The sequence below is a fragment of the Aspergillus puulaauensis genome, chromosome 4 (genome assembly GCF_016861865.1).
Source record: "Aspergillus puulaauensis MK2 DNA, chromosome 4, nearly complete sequence".
NCBI classification, from domain to species: domain Eukaryota; kingdom Fungi; phylum Ascomycota; class Eurotiomycetes; order Eurotiales; family Aspergillaceae; genus Aspergillus; species Aspergillus puulaauensis.
The window spans coordinates 2522577-2542640 of record NC_054860.1 but is presented as its reverse complement, the minus strand read 5'-3'; the positions used below and the strand labels follow the sequence as shown (position 1 = coordinate 2542640).

The 20064-nt window shown below is 49.8% G+C and overlaps 9 protein-coding genes across 9 annotated transcripts; 4 read left to right on the top strand and 5 right to left on the bottom strand.

Moving 5' to 3' along the window:
* Positions 1 to 83: 83 nt before the first annotated feature.
* Positions 84 to 1107, bottom strand: APUU_41016S (RraA family protein; the record flags this gene model as incomplete). Its single annotated transcript, XM_041704153.1, has 4 exons — positions 84 to 254; positions 321 to 733; positions 799 to 874; positions 934 to 1107. The coding sequence occupies 4 exons, from the start codon at positions 1105 to 1107 to the stop codon at positions 84 to 86; spliced, it is 834 nt and encodes a 277-aa protein (XP_041556766.1).
* A 282-nt stretch (positions 1108 to 1389) lies between these two features.
* NAT1_2 (arylamine N-acetyltransferase family protein) lies at positions 1390 to 2446 on the bottom strand (the record flags this gene model as incomplete). The annotated part of the gene is made up of 3 exons (XM_041704150.1): positions 1390 to 1896; positions 1944 to 1989; positions 2040 to 2446. The coding sequence occupies 3 exons, from the start codon at positions 2444 to 2446 to the stop codon at positions 1390 to 1392; spliced, it is 960 nt and encodes a 319-aa protein (XP_041556765.1).
* A 688-nt stretch (positions 2447 to 3134) lies between these two features.
* APUU_41014A (hexadecenal dehydrogenase) lies at positions 3135 to 5163 on the top strand (the record flags this gene model as incomplete). The annotated part of the gene is made up of 5 exons (XM_041704149.1): positions 3135 to 3280; positions 3340 to 3570; positions 3629 to 4428; positions 4489 to 4848; positions 5114 to 5163. The coding sequence occupies 5 exons, from the start codon at positions 3135 to 3137 to the stop codon at positions 5161 to 5163; spliced, it is 1587 nt and encodes a 528-aa protein (XP_041556764.1).
* A 736-nt stretch (positions 5164 to 5899) lies between these two features.
* On the bottom strand, positions 5900 to 9502 carry APUU_41013S (putative SNF2 family helicase/ATPase; the record flags this gene model as incomplete). Its single annotated transcript, XM_041704148.1, has 5 exons — positions 5900 to 6001; positions 6062 to 9007; positions 9070 to 9213; positions 9277 to 9303; positions 9386 to 9502. The coding sequence occupies 5 exons, from the start codon at positions 9500 to 9502 to the stop codon at positions 5900 to 5902; spliced, it is 3336 nt and encodes a 1111-aa protein (XP_041556763.1).
* A 730-nt stretch (positions 9503 to 10232) lies between these two features.
* Positions 10233 to 11024, top strand: APUU_41012A (uncharacterized protein; the record flags this gene model as incomplete). Its single annotated transcript, XM_041704147.1, has 1 exon — positions 10233 to 11024. The coding sequence occupies one exon, from the start codon at positions 10233 to 10235 to the stop codon at positions 11022 to 11024; it is 792 nt and encodes a 263-aa protein (XP_041556762.1).
* Positions 11025 to 11414: 390 nt separating this feature from the next.
* On the bottom strand, positions 11415 to 11797 carry APUU_41011S (uncharacterized protein; the record flags this gene model as incomplete). The annotated part of the gene is made up of 2 exons (XM_041704146.1): positions 11415 to 11596; positions 11692 to 11797. The coding sequence occupies 2 exons, from the start codon at positions 11795 to 11797 to the stop codon at positions 11415 to 11417; spliced, it is 288 nt and encodes a 95-aa protein (XP_041556761.1).
* Positions 11798 to 11991: 194 nt separating this feature from the next.
* APUU_41010A (putative AP-3 adaptor complex subunit mu) lies at positions 11992 to 14028 on the top strand (the record flags this gene model as incomplete). The annotated part of the gene is made up of 3 exons (XM_041704145.1): positions 11992 to 12035; positions 12091 to 12510; positions 12576 to 14028. 3 exons carry the CDS (start codon positions 11992 to 11994, stop codon positions 14026 to 14028), a joined length of 1917 nt encoding a protein of 638 aa, XP_041556760.1.
* Positions 14029 to 14716: 688 nt separating this feature from the next.
* On the bottom strand, positions 14717 to 15319 carry APUU_41009S (NADH dehydrogenase [ubiquinone] 1 alpha subcomplex subunit 1; the record flags this gene model as incomplete). Its single annotated transcript, XM_041704144.1, has 4 exons — positions 14717 to 14832; positions 14915 to 14918; positions 15024 to 15116; positions 15272 to 15319. The coding sequence occupies 4 exons, from the start codon at positions 15317 to 15319 to the stop codon at positions 14717 to 14719; spliced, it is 261 nt and encodes an 86-aa protein (XP_041556759.1).
* Positions 15320 to 16019: 700 nt separating this feature from the next.
* APUU_41008A (putative histone acetyltransferase) lies at positions 16020 to 19440 on the top strand (the record flags this gene model as incomplete). Its single annotated transcript, XM_041704143.1, has 4 exons — positions 16020 to 16489; positions 16553 to 16632; positions 16721 to 16768; positions 16826 to 19440. 4 exons carry the CDS (start codon positions 16020 to 16022, stop codon positions 19438 to 19440), a joined length of 3213 nt encoding a protein of 1070 aa, XP_041556758.1.
* Positions 19441 to 20064: the final 624 nt, after the last annotated feature.

Genomic DNA, 20064 nt, shown 5'->3' with positions numbered 1-20064 from the left:
AGAACTATTCAGAAGTATTTATTTACCTATCCTCCAAAACTACCAATATAGTACCCACAAATCAAGCTTGCGCACTGTCTGAATTAACCACGGAATTTCTTGAAAGCATCCTGAACGCTGGATCCCTGCTCAACGGCCTCCTTCACCTTGTCATCCATAGCAATAAGCTTCGGCATAGTCTCAAGGACCTGGTCGAGCAGATCACGCGGAATAGCAACAACGCCTTCTAACGGGTCACAGAAGATGATATCACCCTGCAGAAGTTCAATCAGCCTAACTCGGTCAAGCCACAACTGCAAGAAAGAAAGAAAAAGACATACCGGCTCAACGTCCACGCCCCCAACATCAATCTTCACATTCCTCAGACCAGCCTTCGCCTCCGCCCCAGTACCCACCGTAGACGTCCCCTTTGCCCAAACCGGCAAACTGGCCGCATGGATCTCAGAGAGGTCGCGAATTCGCCCATTCACAACGACACCCTCGATGCCGAGACTCTTCATGCGCACGGCCATGATCCCACCGACGACGGCGCAGTGCTGCCCGGCTGGCTGTTCGATTATTACGATTGTGCCGGGCTCCGTGCAGTCGACCCAATGCTTCCCTGCTGGGAAGGTGTTGGGTTCGGGGGTGGATTCTGGTGGGCTTGAGGATTTGGGGATGAATTTTATGGTTGAGGCTGGGGCGATGATTTTGGGTGTTGTGGTGTTGCGGCCAATTGTGGGGGAGAAGGGAGCTAGGTAGTGTTTCTGTTAGACCACTAATTGAGATATACCTAGATGTAGGTGAAATAAAGCTTACTGAAGTCAGCTAGATGGCCTGCCCGCGGGGCAGAACCCGGGGTGGGTTTCTGGAGTTTGAGGAGGGCGTCGGATACCTATCAAAAAAGACAAGAGTTAGTCTGCGATCTAGACCTGTTTGGATACTATACCATACATCACAGGCAGAATAGTTGCGGAGAGTGTCCAGTTTCGCTTGGATGGAGGTCGACATTGCGCGCGATGCGGGGAAAGCGGGGAAGGGAAAGAGCTGGTATTTGAAGGGATATCGACAAGTGACTGTTGGGCGAAGATGATACAAAGTTCTAGAAAGGAGACGCGTCGGTTCCATCAGGTATTGGACAAGAGTGAGATTTCAATTGTAGAAGAGAGAGTGGCTGTAGATCGCGGGTTGCTGGTATACTTGAAGCTCCTCGAATAGCCGAGGATCGGGCGGGTGGATTGAGCGTGTTCCAGACACACTCCGTCATCGGTTTGATAAAGATCTTTTCTCTGTAAACTATATAGATTTAATAGCTGCTTTTGCAACCTTCGCAATGTATTGTAATTGAACTGTGGCCCTGACGAGATCTATGTTATGCCGCTAGAAGAACTCAACTGCATGTGAAATGGACTATCTCAGCTCAGACCCTAGGCCCTGGATCCCTGCGGCTTCATAATCCAAGAGTTTAATGCCAAACCACTTCTCTAGAGCGCCCACTCTATCTTCCTCGTTCTGTAACTCCTGTACAACCTCTGTCTTCCCATTAGTCCGCACTTTCACTTCCTTCCCGGCCATAATGTACAACCCCTCAATATCACTCCCTGCCGCGTCAAGAATATGCTGAACCGTGACAACCTTCTGCGTAAACCAGCTACTCGGCAGCTTGTTGGTTGCGAAATTCAGCACGCCAAAGTCCTGGGGGAGGAATTCGACCTCAGAAAATGCGTATAGCGGCGCCCAATTGCTCTCAGGATCAAATCTAATTTGATAGATCCAGAACTTTTGGCTTTTATCCACTGCTTCTGGGAGAGCCTCTTTAACCAGCCGCATATCCGTCGGGGCAATGTTGACTGTAGTGGTATTCTCTTCGAGTGGCAGAGGCCTGGTTGGCACGTTGTTGCCGAAGCCCACGTCGACCTTGGGATATTAGTTGACTTTTTTCATCTCAGGCATTCATTACATACCATATATTTCTTGTTATCGACTGTTACTATAATCACCATGTGTCCTCTGCGCATTTGTTAGCAATGAGAAACGGCAATGTGCGGAAAGAAACATACAGAGCACCATATCGAGCGTCTGGCCCAGCATTCTTAGGATCTGCTGCTGCACTCGATACTCTCCCCGCGGAAGGATAAACCTGGTAGCCAAGCGACAGGAGAACAACATAGAACAAGTTGGTGTTCTCCATGCAATATCCATCCAGGCGGCGAACAACCAGCTTCTCAAACACCGCAGATGGGTGGGTAGAGATGCTGTGATGCTGCGAGTAGTGGATAGCCGAATTGCCCCATGGGATTGAGCCTAGATGACGGCGTTGGAGGTCTGCCAGAGCACTCAACGCATCCTCTTGGATAGATTGGTGAAGTTGTTGCAGTCGGGTGAGTCCTGTTCCGCCGGTGGAGTTTGCGTATCCGATGCGCTGCAGGTAGGCTTCTAGTTGATCTGGGGTATAGCGGGGTGGCATTATATATATGGGGATATGAAGTATGTGCAATATATATTGGCAGCGATAGTATACAGATTTTTTGGGGTGCCTGGCTGTCAGTCGAATTTGCGGGGCACTTATAGGTGGACCACTCCAGTCACGACTCACCAGTGCCGTCTACTCCGAATATTGTTGCGGATTCGAGACCCGGGGACATCAGTCATCCATCAGTCATCTGGATTTATCATCGTGGACTATTTCTCATCAGAACAAAGGATGGAGAGCGAGCAGGGGAATTATTCCGTCGTATACAGAGGAAGTATGCAAGCAATGCACTCCGCATTGTGATTCTGCAATCTGCAGAGCTGATCTTCCCCAGAATTGATTCCTCCGGCATCGGTGAAGTTTGTTAACTCACTAACTAATGCATTATTATAAATCGCTAGTAAACTAAGTTAATAGCTACAAGAGGTCCAGACTTACCTAACCTTAACTCTTGGGGCAGTCCTTGCGAGGCAGTGGCAGCAGCCAATCAGCGGGCGCCTCCCCTAACCTCGGCCAGTCGAGCTCCCAACGAGGGGAAGGCACAGCTTCTGCGCATGTGCCGCTCCAATGGCCCTGAAGAGTGATATGCGCTGCTCTTCTCGTCTCCCTCTCCTTGTCCAACCCTCATCTGCCAGGGATCTAAGGCCGCCTTTATAATCACCCCCCTATCGATTCCACCACAATGGGTGCCACCGACATCCCCGAGCTCCAGTACACTCCGATCGACGAGATCCAGGAACGGGTCGCTCGCGTGAAGAAGACATTTTTGGAGCACAAGACCAGAGACGTCGAGTTTAGGCTTGTCCAGCTTCGAAAGCTCTACTGGGCGTGAGTTTCTCCACACTCCTCCGGTCGCAGCCTGGCTGACCCCAATGCTCTTTCGATAGCATCAAGGACCACGAGCAGCAAATCATTGAAGCCCTCCGCCTCGACCTCCGAAAGCCCCGGTTCGAGTCAGAAGTCGGTGAAAGCGTTTGGTTGGAAAATGACATCGTTTTCATCTCGAAGAACCTTCACAAATGGGTGAAGGATGAGAAGGCCGATGATATTGATCTCACCTTCAAGTTCATGAACCCCAAGATCCGCAAGGACCCTCTTGGTACCGTTCTGGTGATTGGGTGCGATATACTTTCCTCCTGTTTGCGCATTTGTGCCCGTTCTAACTGTACCTGATAGTGCCTTCAACTTCCCCTTCCAGTTGACTCTTGGTCCTGTCCTCGGTGCCATCGCCGCCGGAAACACTGTCGTGATAAAGCCGAGTGAGAATGCCCCCAGGAGCGCCGTCGTCATGCAGAAGATTATCGAGTCCTCGCTCGACCCATCCTGCTACGCCTTCGTCCAGGGTGCCGTCCCCGAAACTCAGGCTCTGCTCTCAGAGCGATGGGATAAGATCTTCTTCACCGGTGGTGCCTCCGTTGGTCGTATCATCGCAAAGGCAGCTGCTCCCCACTTGACCCCCGTGGTACTGGAGTTGGGTGGTATCAACCCTGCCATTGTCACCAAGTCTGCAAACCCTAGGCTAGTCGCCCGAAGAATGCTCTGGGGCAAGCTTATGAATGCTGGTCAGGTTTGCACGTCTCAGAACTACTTACTCGTTGACAGGAGTCTCGTACCCGCTGTGGTCGATGAGTTCAAGAAGGCGTACAAGGAATTCTATCCTCGCGGAGCCAAGGCCTCCCCAGATTACTCTCGCATTGTCAACGAGGGCGCCTTCCACCGCCTGAAGGGGATGATTGATAACTCTCAGGGCAAGATCCTTATGGGTGGCACCATGGACGAGAAGGATCTCTTCATTGAGCCTACTGTTGTCCAGGTTGAGTCTCCCGACGACTCCATGCTCGTCCAAGAGAGCTTCGGTCCTCTCATCCCCATTCTTCCCGTTGACAACCTTGACGAGGCCGTCAACATTGCAAACAACATCCAAAGCACACCCCTAGGTCTCTACCCGTTCGGATCCAAGGCCGACACCGAGAAGAGTATGTTCCCAATAGACAACTATTCTATTTATATGCGTGTTTAACTAACCCCCTCGTCAGTCCTTTCTAAGACCCGCTCCGGTGGTGTCTCCGTCAACGACGCTGCTCTGCACATCCCCACCCTTCCATTCGGTGGTGTCGGTGAAAGTGGCTACGGTGCGTACCGTGGCCGCACCAGCTTTGATGTCTTTGTGCACCGTCGCACAATCACAAGCAGCCCCGGCTGGCTCGAGTCTATTTTGGCTATCCGGTACCCGCCGTATGCCGGAAAGCTGAACAAGTTCAAGGCCGCCAGTGTTCAGGCTCCTGACTTCGACCGCTCCGGCCGTAAGATCCGCTTCGGCTTGCTTCGTTTCATCCTCACACTCGGCGGAGGATCAGCTAAAGCCGGCGCTAGCCGTGCTGCTGTTGTTGCTGCTGGTGAGTGAATCGACGCTTCCTGGCTCCTTTACTTGCACATTCTTTTTTTTTCGGTATACATTTTCTTCTTGACCAATTATTTTCATATACCATATACGTTTGTAATGTTTGTGATGTTTACAAATACCCCCTTTTTCATTTCTTGCCATTGAACAAAGACCGAATCACCATCCTACCTAGTTAATATTAATCGTTCCATCTCCCTATTTACTTCTCTCTTCTTATCATTCTGTTTGATTCATGGATATATACTCACCTTTCTCAGTGGCCTATCTCGTCATGAAGATTCTCGAACACCGGAGCTCAAAGCTCTGAGCTATTTAGGATACCAAATCGGATGAAATATGTACACTCTCGCTCTTATCACCATTGATTGCTATCTACATGTCCCCCCTTGAATAAGTGAAATAATGTGTGTTTATATGGTTTAAATACGACTTCTTGGATTGTGTTATATTTTACGTCCCTGACTGTCAATGTATATTCTTAATAGTAGTCTTATATATAGTCTGTGGATGTTGACTATTTTTATGGTCGAGGGTTCGATTATTTATATTACTGTAATGGAACACGTCCTCAGGCCTGACTACGTTCGTACTCCCAGGATAAGGTTTTGTAATATGTCTATTGCTTTTCCCTAAGCGAGGAACCGTGCAACAGTAAATATTGAGGGGGAAAAAAGGAAAGAAAAATGAAAACATACATAATTAGAATAGACCAGAGAAGAAAAAAAAGTAAGTGGAACAAAAACAATAGCAAGTACTTAAGTAGTAACCAGTAGCACCTGCATCTAACCTTAGCCAACGCCGCGACCCGATAGTATAGAAGACATGTAGTTAGTACATTAGTACTGAAAGTACTGTGTGTTGGTTGGCACTAAACAGGCCCACAAAACCACCGTTCAGTCCAAGAGAGGACGTCCAGTGCTCTTTCTTTCTTTCTTTCTTCCTTATAACTGAAAGGATTTTCGCCAAAAATCACCATACAATAGTACACAATAGATGGATATTATGTTATGTTGATAAAGTGACAGCATTTGCTAATCAACGCTTCACTTCTTCCGACCTCTTGATTTAGAGGGTGCTGTCGAGGAGGCCCGCGATGTGGAAGCTGAGTTTGCCTTGCTGCCTTTAACGGCTTTAACTTGCTTGTTCTGTTTGGTTTCTTGTGTTAGCGATGAGGGCTAGGGCGGGGATATAGGAAGTAAACTTACCACTGCACCCTTGGTCTTCTTCTTTGCCGGTGCCTCGTCTTCATTTTCCACTTCATCGTCGTCACGGTCACGGCCACGGCCGTTTGCCTTGCCGCTGTCTGGTTCGAACTCCTTGGCAACTGTGTTCAGTAATGTGGTGCAGCGGCGACCGATCTCAACTGGCGTTCGGCTGAGGAAGAACCAATCGAAGCGGAAGAGCGGTGATTCGCGGACCTCGTCGCGGATCTTGTCGTACAAGCCCTCGCCGTCGACGCCGTATTTATCAAGCATCACGAGCAGGAAACGATCCTCCTCTTCCGTGTAGACCTTCTTGTTAGTAGTCGAGACGGTGTAGTTGATCTTGAGTTGCTGGATCGGCACACGGTACATCTCCATCTTCTTCCGGAGCATCTTGCGCTGGTGGCCCATTTTCCGGAGCTTCTCTTCACCCTGGTCAATGACACGGAGATACTTGGGGTAGTCCTGGATCTCAGTGTATCGCTTCCAGAATACCTCTGCGTACTCCTCGATTTCTTCTGGCTCCTTGCTGTCAACCTCAGTCGCAATCCCGACGTAGTCAGTGCGGCCAAATTTGGCGGACCCGTTGACGAACTGTTGGAAATCACGACGGTTCCAGTTTGAGAAGCCTTCCTCTGACATTTGTGTTTTCTTTGCTTGTTCATCTTCCGTTAGGGGCACGGCGTTATCAATCTCCTGCTGCTCCAGGTCACGTTCAGCTTCACGCTCGCTGAGTTCCTCCTCTGGACCTTCGGGAATAGGAGCCTTGTAGCCAATTTCCTTGTGGAAATAAGCAGTCTCTTTCTCCTGAAGTTCCTGAAGGCCGGGTGGGAAAAATTGCCAGTCATGAATGGTAATCTGCTTCGGTGCCCGAGGAACCTTGGGTTTGGGATCGGCTGTGCGTCCGCCGGTAGCAAGAGCCTGACGATAGTACTTGTCGATGGAATAGAATTGCTCCTTCCTCTCACGCTTTGCGGGGTTGATCCAGTTGATTCCAATATCTTTCTTCTTGTCGGCGAAGTCCTTTCCATTCCATTCGTACGCACTCTCTGAGCTGAATTTCTGTAGATCATCGATTCCCAGCTTTTCGTATTTCTTGCTAAGCTCCGCCGTTCGTTCTTCACCTTTACGCAGAATTGCATCAATGTCGTCATCGGAGAGTCCCTTACCCTCCGCAATTGTCTTCGTCCCACTCTCATTGCCGAAAATTTCGGCAGCTCCGTGTTGAATCATACCAAGCAACTCCTCCTTGGAAGCAGCGTTCTTGGCTTGTTGCTGTGCACGACCTTGTTGGATGACAAGCTGATCCAAGCGCAGCTTTTGCGCTGCACGTTCCAAGACCCTCTCTTCAATAGCCGATTCAGTGATAAACCTGTACACAACCACCTGCTTCGTCTGCCCGATACGGTGAGCACGGTCCATCGCCTGTAAATCAGCTTGGGGATTCCAATCGCTGTCGTAAAGAACAACAATATCCGCACTAGTCAAGTTGATGCCCAGCCCTCCAGCTCGCGTGGTTAGAAGGAAGATGAACTTCTCGGAATCCGGTTTGTTATAGTCATCAATCGCGGCAATTCGGTCCTCGTGAGCTGTAGTTCCGTCAATGCGGCAATAATTGTACTCTCGGAACACACAGTAATCTTCCAAAATATCCAGAACACGGCTCATTTGGGAGAAAATGAGGACTCGGCTTCCTTGAGCCTGCATACGAGTAAGAAGCTTGTCAAGGATGACCATTTTCCCGGCATTATCCACAAGATGTTCATCGGTCGTATACGGGGGACCTGGCTCCGCGCCTTCGAATAGGTAGGGGTGGTTGCAGCATTTCCGCAATTGCATGACGATGTTCAGCAGACGTGTCTTCGACTCTCGCTTTCCAGCGGCACCATTGACAGCATCGATATCTTTCTCAAGAATCTTCTGATACCATTTTACCTGCATGTTCGACATGGGAACGTATAGGCTAACTTCCTTCTTCGGAAGCAGACTCTTCTCTACGTCGCTCTTCACGCGACGAAGCAAAAATGGCCGTAAAACACGGTGAAGTTGTTGCACAACGGTATCCTGGTCCGCATCTTGGTTCGAGAACCATTGGTCAAAAGCCTCTGAATCACCAAAAACATCTGGTAGCAAGAAATTGAGAAGAGCCCAAAGTTCGTGAAGGTTGTTCTGAAGCGGGGTACCAGTAATTAAAAGACGATTTCGGGAATTGAAAACGCGAATTATCTGGGCGAGCGACGATTCTTCGTTCTTAATTCGGTGCGCTTCGTCAATAATGATATACTCCCAGGCAAACTTCTTCAGATGTGACTTTTCCCGGAGAACCATTTCATAACTAGTAATGCAGACATCGAAGTCCTCATCCAGAAGTCTCTCGTTGATCAACTTGTGGCGCTCCTCCTTGTCTCCCTGTAACACAAGGACATTGACTTCGGGAGTCCACTTGTGAAATTCTCGCTTCCAGTTGTCTAGAGTGGATTTGGGAACTGCGACAAGATGAGGGCCAGTAATATCGCAAAAGTGCCGGAGATATCCGAGGAACGAAATCGTCTGAAGGGTTTTGCCTAGACCCATCTCATCTGCCAAAATCCCCGAAATGCCGTTCTCATGCAAAGAAACCAGCCAGTTCAATCCAGCAACTTGGTAGTCGCGCATTTCGCCATGAATGAACGGTGGTGAATCTCGGAAAATTGTGTTGGTCTGACCACCGCTCCTCTCATCCTTCAAAAGTTCAGCATCTTCCTCCTGTTCCGTCCGTCGTCTCCGATCGCCGCCTGCACCTCCTGACCGCGAGGAGCCCTTCCGCTTCGCCTTTGCTTCTTCGGCATTCCGTTTGTCAATTTCGGCCATGATTTCTTTGATGCGGGGATTAGGGTTCGTTTCGATAAAATGACGGAAAAGATCTGTGAGCCCAAGGAGGTAGCGGAATCTCCGAATCGAGTCATCTTCCTGTAGTCGATGTGTTAACAAAAGGGTTGACATTTTTTCAAACGGGTGCATGTGTTGCGAACCTTATTCTCATTCAAGGAGCCGTGTTTCTTGCCGAACATGTTTTTTCTCATCTGGAAAGCCTCAGATCTTCGCCTTCGGCCATCCAATGAAATTGCGTCACCTGCAACACTGCTTGCAGTTGTGTTCGGGTTTGTATCCGAGTCCTAGAGAATACCAAGTTAGTTAATTCGGAACAGAATATTGAGTAAGTCGCGACAGGTGTTTACCGTGTAATCCGGTGTATCCTGGTATCCCTTGAGCAAGTCAGCGAGGATTCAAATAGGAGTTATGGAGGGACAATAGTTTTGGGGGTAATAATGCTTTTTCGCAACCTACCGTCATCTTCGCGTCCAAAGGGTCCACGGGCACCGACGTCGGCTCTTCATTTGGGTCTGTCATAGGAGTATCTGCCTGGGAGGGCGGATCGGAGGCTGCGACAGGTGCGGGCGCCATGGTTGTCGGCTGCGCAGCGTGCGCAAGGTGTTATGATTATCTCAAGGTTGGGTGCGTGATAGCAAGGTATCTAATAGCTCGACGTCGGCGGAGGTATGGAATGGACAAGTAGGGTTTGGAGGGTTAAGATGGGGGATTGAGGTCCGGAATTCAAAGGCCGCACAAAGGGAACTCGGAGCGCTATCCAAGCCAAGGAGGGCGTGAATGACGACGATGGCGGGAGGCTTGGGTGAAAGAACGGAGGACGAGAGTCGCGCTGGGATGGCAAATAATAATGGAATTTCGTTGAACACAGCGGTCGCGACGCGCTCATTGGACGGGAGGCACGCGGTAATTGCTTAGGTCAGAGCTGAGTCATTCCGCACGGAAGACAAGTTTCCCCGCGGTGGGTCACGTTACCATGACAAAGGGCCGGTGCAGAAAGAAACCGAACTTGGTTCCAAGATCTCGTCACATACACATCGCTTTTGTCTTGGTCTATAGTCCTTTTGTGACACAGAGATTTGCGTTTGTTTAAAGCTTTCTCTGTACCATTATTTACCCGACCAGCTTCCTCAAGACCTTTCTTTATTTCGGCGTTTATATCGCTTATTCGCCTCCCCGACTACGACTCACTCACACCCCTCCTGCCGTGAACTCGGTACCGAGAAATAAAAGAGAAAATTCCCACTCGAAATAAACAAGAAGGCCACCACCAAACATAGCTGCTTTTACAGCAGCTAGAACCGCCATGGACTCCATGAGGTCTCTCAACACCTCATTACCAAGCTCGACACCCCGCCCACAGCCCCCCGAGCAGCTCCTTCAACAATTCAAAACAGCCGCCCTTTCGGTCACAAATCTCTACAAGAATGCCGTGTACGCAGAATCACAAGCCAGGCAGGCTGGATACCAAGAAGCCATTGAAGACTTGCTGCATTTTCTCGACCGGGAGAACCTCGGATTAACTGATGGAGAGGGTTGGCGGGTTCGACAGTGGGCTACGGAACGGAGCGATGGCCTAGCTCATACAAGCGACGACGACGAGACCGAGAAGAGAACTAGAAGCGCTACTCCTGCCGTACCACGTAAGGAGGCATCTGAGCCAGAAGCCCCTCGACAGGTTTCGAAGTCCACGTCACCCCACCGGGAAGAACAAGCCGCACCCCAGCAACCACCCTCGACACCCGCCGCCCAACCCTCCGAACCCGCCACTTTCGACCGAGCTCCTGTTTTCACCTTCTCTGCTGGCCCGACTTTCCCGCAAGTTCAGGAGCAAGATCTGGACATGCACAACTCGGACAGCTCATCGCCGTCACCGCAGAGTGAGACGTCGCCAGCAGTCTCGGTCCTTGCACGAAACTCTCGCCAACAAAACCGCCACGGTAATCTGTCTCGTCCAAGTCCTCGAAACTCAACGCGCGATTCTCCCGTTGGGATTGGCTCAAAACGAAAGCATAATTTCCCCGATTTTTTTGACATAGCTGGGATGAACAATAACCGAGATATATTTGGAGGCGGCAAACGTGGTCGTTTTACCTAGAACTATGATTTCTCTCACGCCGGGTCGAACTTCGATACGCCATAGTTACGCAGCGGTTGTTATATCGATTCTCACGGAGCATATAGTAGGAGTATTGCATCATGTTTGTCTTATTACTCTTACATTTCTATTCCTTTGGGACCTCTGGTTCTCATGTGTCCTTTTATACTTTTTTTTCGTCTTTGGGCTATACGCATTACACGTTATAGAGTCTATCCGATATGGTGATACCCGATGGTTTCTTTTTTTTAAAAACTTTCTTTTTCTCACCCTTGGGTGATACTTGATTAAATTTTCCTGCACATAATTATATACTATACATCATCCGTACCGGAAACCTTCGCAATAGTAAAGTTATACACTCATAGAACCTTCGTATTGGTGCGTATATCAATTAAACGCCCGCCAAACGCCCACGCCAACCAGAGCTGCAGAAATAGTCGCGATTCCCAATCGGCGAGAGCCCATTTTATATTTTGTTGCACTCCGCATGATTGACTGTTCTTGTTTTTGTAAGTTGGACATGCCCGTATAGTAGCTGTAAACTCCGAGTCCGATAAACGCGGCGGAACCTAGACCAGAAGTATGAGCTTTCCGTAACAAATATCCCGCAACTAGCACCAGGGCGGAGGTTGTAGCTCGTCGAGGGAAAGGCTGAGGAACTCACCTGTGGCTCTGCAGGCGAAACAGTCTTCAAACTCCTCATATGCTACTGGAGGTTTCGCCTTCGAGGTCTGTACTTCAGAGGCATTGTTTTCTGTGGGAGACGCCATAGTCCGAAAATCTGGTCAGAATATATTGCCTGTCGGATGTTTCTCGAGATGCGACGAGAAACAACCCCGAGGCGGTAACTAGTGGCAGAATAAACGATGAGTTCATTCGATCATGTCAACCATGCCTAGATTTGTCGTCGCTGCAATTGCAATCAAACAGCCTTTGAGGTTCGAGCTGGAGAGTCGTCAGCACCATGAGCGGCGTGGTTGATGCTCTCTACATATACGACGAGCAAAAGTGAGTGATTACCTGTCTACACACAACAGCTTGTCTAACAGTGTGCGTGTTCTAGCCAGCCTCTGGTCGAGCAGGTCTATCGCTCTCGTCCGCCCTCCGCGGCCGCCATCCGGCCCCTCTATTTCGCTCACCCTGCCCCGCGCCCATCGCTACTCTATTTTCCGAATGCCTCGCCGCCGGTAACGGTGTTTTCTATTGTCGAGTCGAATCTGCATTTCCTAGCACTCTCAGAGTCCGACACCGAACCCCTCCTAGCCCTCGAGTTTCTCCATCGCGTCGTCGATATCCTCGAAGAGTTCGTCGGAGCACCGTTAATTTCGACCAAAGTACAGGCAAATTACGATGTGGTGGCCCAGCTGCTTCATGAGATGTGTGATGCTGGCGTTGTCTGCAACACCGAGTTGAATGCCCTGCAGGAAGCGGTGGAGATGCCGGGATGGATGGGGAAACTGCTGGGCAATGTTGGATTGCCTGGGTAAGGATCCTGTCTCTGCAGCACTAGAATTACTCGTTATTGACCTGGTTGGTTTGTGGAAATAGATCATCAACCCCAATATTGGGGCAATCTGGGCCCAAGCGACAACCATTAACGTCCGCCAATGCAGGGCTTGGACCGGCCATTCCCTGGAGGCGCCCCGGTGTGCGACACACCTCAAACGAGCTTTATGTTGATGTTGTGGAATCGCTCACAGTTACAATGGCCCCATCCGGACGTCTACTCTCTGCCCTAGTGTCAGGGACCATTGCTTTCACAGCCAAAGTATCCGGTGTTCCGGAACTAGTACTATCCCTGACAGCACCGGGGGGGCAGCACGCCATCGGACGGAAAATACAACTACCTGTCTTCCATCCGTGCGTTCGGCTTGCAAAATGGCGCGAACGACCGGGTGAATTATGCTTCGTTCCTCCAGATGGGCGTTTCATTCTCGCTGGGTACGAGGTGGACTTGCTCCCACTCGACCCCAGCCTCGATCAACCACCCAGTCATATGGAGAAGCTCTTTATCCCCACTATTGTTGACATTCGAAAGTCTCTCGGGGCCGCTGGTTCCGAGTTCGAAGTGCGGCTAACACTCAATCCAAACTTTCCCGGATACCCCGTAAACCGACCTGGGACAGGCCGGGGAGGTTCTGGAACCTCGACGCCGTCTTTCCTGGGTGGAAACAGTAGCGGGAATTCTGGCCCGGTGTTAGAGGATGTTGTGGTGACCGTGCCGATTCCCCAGTCTGTGCGAAATATAACAGGCATGAAAGCTAGTCGTGGCGAGGCTTTCTTCAACCCTGGGCGCGGTGTACTGGAATGGAAAATTCCCACTAAAGATGCAGGGAGTGTATCCGGAACAGCTACCCTTCGTTGCACGGCTGTCGGGCATCCCACCGACGACCTCGAGGAAGAGGTGGATGATCCCGAGGCTGACACTGAGGCTATTCTTCTACAAGGCTACTATGACGAGTCAGCGGCAGTGTCCTATCAACAAAATCCGGACCCAGACTTGTTAAAACCGAAACCGAAAAAGAAGAAGAAGAAGGTAAAGAAAGTGAAGAAATCATTATCCTCCCGACGAGGCGCTTCTATATCTACGCCCGATGTCGAAGCAGATCCCAACGGCAACATAATCCCCCCTTCAGACATTAACTCCGATCAACCCCTAGAACCTTCACCTTCTCAGCCTCCATCAGATCCACAGACTCCATCTCAAACGCCACCTCCAAAACAACAGCCCTCACCCTCCCCTCCACCACCCCGTCCTGAATCACCCTTCTCAATATTCCACACTGCGCCACGCAAAACGAGAACCCAGATCAATGCCAGCCTTATGCCGAATTCTGCGTCCGTCTCGTTTTCAGTACGAGGCTGGCTGCCCTCCGGTATCAAGGTCGAGAGTCTGAACATTGACCCGCGCCGAAGCCGTGGCCTCGGAGAAGGCGTGAAACCCTACAAAGGAGTGAAATATATATGCGTTAGCCGGCAGGGAATAGAACGGAGGTGCTAGCTGACATGGTTGCATTTACGTGGTCTCTTTTTTTTTTAAATTTATTTGGTTGGCAACAGCGCATTATGGGTGGCTGGATTGCCCAAGGCTTCTCATCATTAAGGTGGTTGCATTTTTACTCATATAGAAATGATCTGAACGCGCATTTGGATGGACGTATTATTGGATGATGTGGACGAATATTGAATGAACTTTTGCATACAAGTAACGAGGTACGAAGTACGAACCCACTTATAACCCTAGAGCGCGGATTACGAATCTATTAGAACCATTGGATGTCAACTTTATCCGCGGCTGACCGCCCGGTACATAATCCCTATTCTGAGATATGTAGTCCCTACTACGTACTTGGTACGTAGTCTGATATCGCTATCACCATGAATGGCGCTTGCCGCCCTCTTCTATCTTGACGATGTCGCTCTAACAATTGAACTTGAAAAGACGTTATTGGCATTTATGGTATGATACAAACAGATGTAAGGATATTTCCCCTAAAACTCATGCGTATACGAGATGTTGCCCAGTCCGATCTTCAAAAAAGGCGCTGTATCGCAGGGAGATAGCCGTCATCCGTAGGGCGCATCTGGCGCTGCGAATATGTCCTGTCGAACGAGAACTGGAGTATCGACGAATGCAGTGGTTTGTGGACGTAGACGAGAAAAGTAACGAGTAAGAGGTGGACGCAAATCTAGAACATGCGTTTCTCGACCTTCCACGGATTGTTGATTTCGAAGCCCTTCGGCGCCTCAGGGTTTGTCGATTGCCCACGGAAGGCCCCTGTAAGTCTCAAATCTCTCTCCATCACTTCAAACGATTGATTGTTAGTTATTGTACCGCGATAATGAAGCAATTGCGAGTTGCATCGCTAAGTTATGAAGTCACATACTTTGCTAAAGAAATGTTAGCCAAATCTAGTCGGTTTCAAATGACGCCAACACACCGCCCAATAGATATATCATAAAAAAAATAAAGGGGGTTTAATGGGGTATCCTTACTCTATCCCACAGATCCCGATTCCACCGTGCCTTCTTTCCGTCGTTGGCGAAAGTCTTAACAACCGAGAGACCGACTCCGGTCACGCCGAACATCTAGGATCGTTAGAATTGATCATCAAAAGTGATCCATGAAGCACGAAAACACAAAGTCGCTAAGCCAGAAGACGGCCAATTGTCTTCAGTAGCTCAAACTACAGTGTTTCCTCATCATCGATACGACGGTCGACGGTCGGTGGGGGAGAACGTACAACAACGACAATCCCATAAGGGATCAAAGCCTCGAACGGGACACCCATGATGAACTGTGAGAAATGAGAAGTACAATGGCGCGGGTCGGTAGAGAACACAATTGAACGTTGGTGAACGTCGCAGTGAAAGCCGGAGATAATGATGCCTCGCCGTCCATTCTCGTGCTCGAGGTCTGGCGGAAGTCCCGAAACGGTTTAGCGCATGCGCCGGGCGGTCCAGCCGGATGAGTAAGCACCCTCCCCATTCAACCTCACAGGCAGGAGAAGGGGCAAAGGTGGTCGTCGCCGAGCGCTTTGAATGTTGAAAGGAAACTCTTCGGACGATTATTGCGCTGCCGATTTACGCGTCTACTTGTGGTATTTCTAGAGTGGCGGATCTTCATGTCAAAGAGGTATGTTTTCCGGGCTTGTTTAAACGCGTTCTCTGCCATTGTCCAAACCGTGTCTATCCCGGGCTTCACTAACGTTTATTGTCTGGGTTGCGCAGTGACTAGGGAGTGGTACTGTTTACTGAATCGCGTTACCCACAGCTCTGGCGCACACATTAATTGGATACTCCGTGTCCAAGGTCATTCGTTCATGTTCCCGATTCCCGTTTTCTGCGGCACCCGATGATTGAGGACTCACCGAGAATAGTCTCAACTATCGGGCTCGCCACGCTTTACACCTTGGGATAAACTTCAAAGAATATAATAATCATCGAGAGAGCTACTGATTGTCCAAGCTGGCGACTGCGGTCACGTACACCATGCCGGCAACCGTGCCGCCGGCCGCCGACCATTCTGAATTGAAACAGCCGGCAGATAACGTTCTGGACAGTGACCAGGATGCCGAGGGCGAGGAGACTGATCTGTATCAGATGGATCAACAGCTCCAGGATGCTGTTCACCGGGCATACTCCGGTGAAGTTGCTGCCGAGGCGGGAGCTACCGATTTTGACGAGGACATGGATGCTGAGGGAGAAGTAGACCTCGATGTGATTCCGAATGGCGAGGTCGAGGAGGCAGAACCAGTTGGTGCTGTTAAAATTCCAGGAGGGGCCACTTCACTAAATAACGATGACGATGCGGATGCAGAAGAAGACCCAGAGTTTCATGGACAGAGTGAGAGTGAACGAGATGCATCTAGTTCATCAGAGTCAGATGAGGAATGGGAAGCGGAGAGTAACGGCCGCGCGGAGGTCGAAGTGGATAATAACACCGTGCGTGGGAATTGCATGTAAGTGCCTTGAGGCCCCATATTTCAGATTCATGCCAATTTAAACTAACAAAATTGGATTAGATTCTGCAATCAAGACGAAGATAACGATCCAAGCGAGGAGTTTGAAGAATATCTGGGCTGTGCTGTTTGCGGCGATCACTGTAAGTTGATTTGCGGCTCTATCGAAATAAAGGCCCATCCAGAAACCCGGGATATTAGCGGGCATTTACTAACTCGGCAACCCGACAGCTCATCGGCAATGTGCTCGCGAAAACAATGCACTTTCGGACGCAGAAGGTATGCCGCTGCAATATTCTCTCTTTTATTCTCCGCATAACTCTAATACTGTCATAGATGTCAATCCTTGGAGATGCCCAATTTGTCTCAGTGAAAACTTGGAGCCCAGCTCTAAGGATGACGATGCCTCGCTGCGGCGCAAAAGTGGCCCTAGAAACATGAGCAAAGAGCTTTTGCCAGCTCACAGTGGCGAGCAAGACTCAAATTTTCATTCTATCTTTAATACCGTGAAAGTTGATAATGAGCTACTGAACAGCTCACGGTCGCTCCGGAAGCGCAAAACCCAATCTGCTGATGCGGAGGAACATACACCATTTCTCCGAAAGCGGCAAAGACAGACGCCGGTGCGAGCCGAACGAGCCGAGCAGGCCCATTCGCAAGATCAACTAAAAGAGGACGGAGATGCCTTGTCACCTGTCCGGACTCGTTCACGCCGCACACGGAAGGATGAACAAGAAAATTGTCGCGTGGTATTGAAACAGTTTGGTAAGCTCGTGGTAGCTTTTCAGCTACCTGAGACGAAGCTGGCCAAAATCCTCAATTCGCGCAGTCGTTCCTCGATCAGAAACCGGAAGGTTCCAAAACCCCCTCCATCCCAAGAGCCCCAGGCTCACTTCGCACCGATAACACCCGCTTCTTATTTCCCTTCTCTCTATCCCTTCAGTGACCGTGACCTGGAGGAGTCCTCGAAGTCTAAACCCTACGGAGGGATTCTCTCTGAGACGGATGCTGAGACTTCCAAAACAATACCGACCCAACATGACCGCGAGCGCTTTGAAGTCGCTCGGCAAAAGGCCGAAGAAACATGGCAAAGGCGTCTACTAGAAGCCGAAACTAGTGGCGAGACTGTACAGCATGCTTCCCAAAAAGTGTCCGGGCCTCCGTCCAGAATCAAGTATATCAACTTTGGCGGTTTTGAGATTGAGACTTGGTACGCAGCCCCGTACCCTGAGGAATACAGCCGAAATAAAGTGCTCTACATTTGCGAGTTTTGCTTAAAATATATGAATTCCGACTACGTTGCCTGGCGCCATAAACTCAAGTGTCCGGCAAAGCATCCTCCTGGAGACGAGATTTATCGTGAAAGCTCTATCTCAATCTTCGAAGTTGACGGGCGGAAAAATCCCGTTTACTGCCAAAACCTATGCTTGCTCGCCAAACTATTCCTGGGCTCCAAAACTCTCTACTATGATGTTGAACCCTTCCTCTTCTATGTCATGACCGAGTTCGATGATCTTGGATGTCACTTTGTGGGATATTTCAGCAAAGAAAAACGGCCCAGCTCAGCAAACAATGTTTCCTGCATTCTCACTCTACCCATACACCAGCGAAAGGGGTATGGGAACCTCCTCATCGACTTCTCTTACCTCCTTACACGCATCGAAGGTAAGACAGGTTCACCGGAGAAGCCTCTTTCCGATATGGGTTTGGTATCTTACCGAAATTACTGGCGGCTTATTTTGTCATACCATCTACGAGATCAAAAATCTTCGCTTAGCATCGCCGAGCTTTCGGAACGAACGGGCATGACTGCGGATGATGTTGTTTCGGGCCTGGAGGCACTACGCGCTATAGTACGAGATCCTGTTACGAGGACATACGCCCTGCGCCTCGATTACAACTACTTTGAGGACTGCATTCGTAGCTGGGAAAGCAAAGGCTATATAACACTCAATCCAGACGCACTTGTCTGGACACCTTACATCATGGGCCGGAATAATCAATCGCAATTTGACCGTGCTCCCATACACACCGTCGCGCCGCGGGAGGGGCTCGAGGATGAAGAAGAGGAAGGAAAGGAGCTCATCGAAGAGGCCTCCAAGCAGCTGGAGGCCTCCAAGCGAAATAGCCAGCCACTTACTAATGGAACTGGCAATGCTGCGATAGAGGGACCAATGCCTGAACCCGCAGGGCCGCCCTCCACAGCTCTTCTGTCCAATGCTAATGGGGTTCACCATGAGGGGTCGACAGATGTGACAGAACACAACCCCAGCGAACAAGCGGAGCCAGAAGCTTCGAGCGTTCCCGCTTGGCGGTTTGAAATATATCCTCCGGTTCAAGCGCCGGTCCTCAAGAAGCGTGCTGGCCGCCCCTTTGGAAGCAAATCATACCAAAAAGTCACCATCACTCCGACTACCACTCGTACCAGCGGCCGCAGCACGCCCCGAAAAGCAGCTTCTATGGCAACCATCACTCCCACTGCGAACGAGTCTAGCGTAAGACGGGGTCGGAGCGCGAAACTCTTTGATTCTCCTTCAATTGACTCGGCGAGTGTGGCGACTAATTGCTTAGAGGCCGATCAGCTCGACCTTTCCACAGAGGCAGGCGCCAACAGTGGTCAAGAGGCTGTCCGGCTTGTGGATGGTGTGGAAGATCCAGAAAATCAGGCTTTATCTGAGAATCACCTTGATGAGCATGTACCACCTGCAACAAACGGACTGAATGGGCCGAAAACTGCGGAAGAGCAGCAGGCGCCCGTTACTCCTTCAAAAGGCAAAGACGGTGGAAGTAACTCGAAGTTTACGCGGTCGGCGAGTCGCAAATCCGTTGTGGAGAAGATTGAAATGCTCATACCCGCGGAAGACGAGGGGGTTGGCGTCGGCGATGATGCCGGCGACATGCAAGGAAGTGACGCCGATGCGGAGGGTGATGTTGTTATGGATGAGGCATGATACCCTACGGACCGGGTTATGATGTTAAGGAGTACAATTTGGCATTGGAGGGCGTTTCCAAACATTTAATATTTCACACCTGTATTCTGTTCTATCTCGTCTCTGTTGTGCTAAGCAAGGAGTGGGCGGGAATTGGAGTTTTCAATGGTCTGTTTATCTAGGTTTATGCCTTTTTTTTCTCTCTAATTATCCTTGGCTGGACAGAGTTGTCCTACCATCCTGATAGGGGTCATTAGCTATTTTAGAACAATGGACTTTGTAAGGGTTTGATTAGTGTACTCGAAAGATTATCCTATCCTATATATTCAAAGTTACAGTACCTAGCCCTAAAATATACAACTTATTTTACCAAGGTGTTGAGATACTAGCTGAGCGGCCATGGACGGGTGTGGTATGAATAATTGAATATCACCAGCACAATGACGGCAACAGCCATAAATATGGTTGAGCAACTGTGAAACAGGTGTCTTTTATGGAGTTGGTTTGCAAGGACTATACGTAAAATATGCTTTAATCGGTGACTTTGCATAATTTACATTTAGAAGCTACAATATATAATATTGTTACGAGACCATATTATAGTCGCTCTCTAACGGAGTAAAGCAGAGAACCAGCCATCAGTCA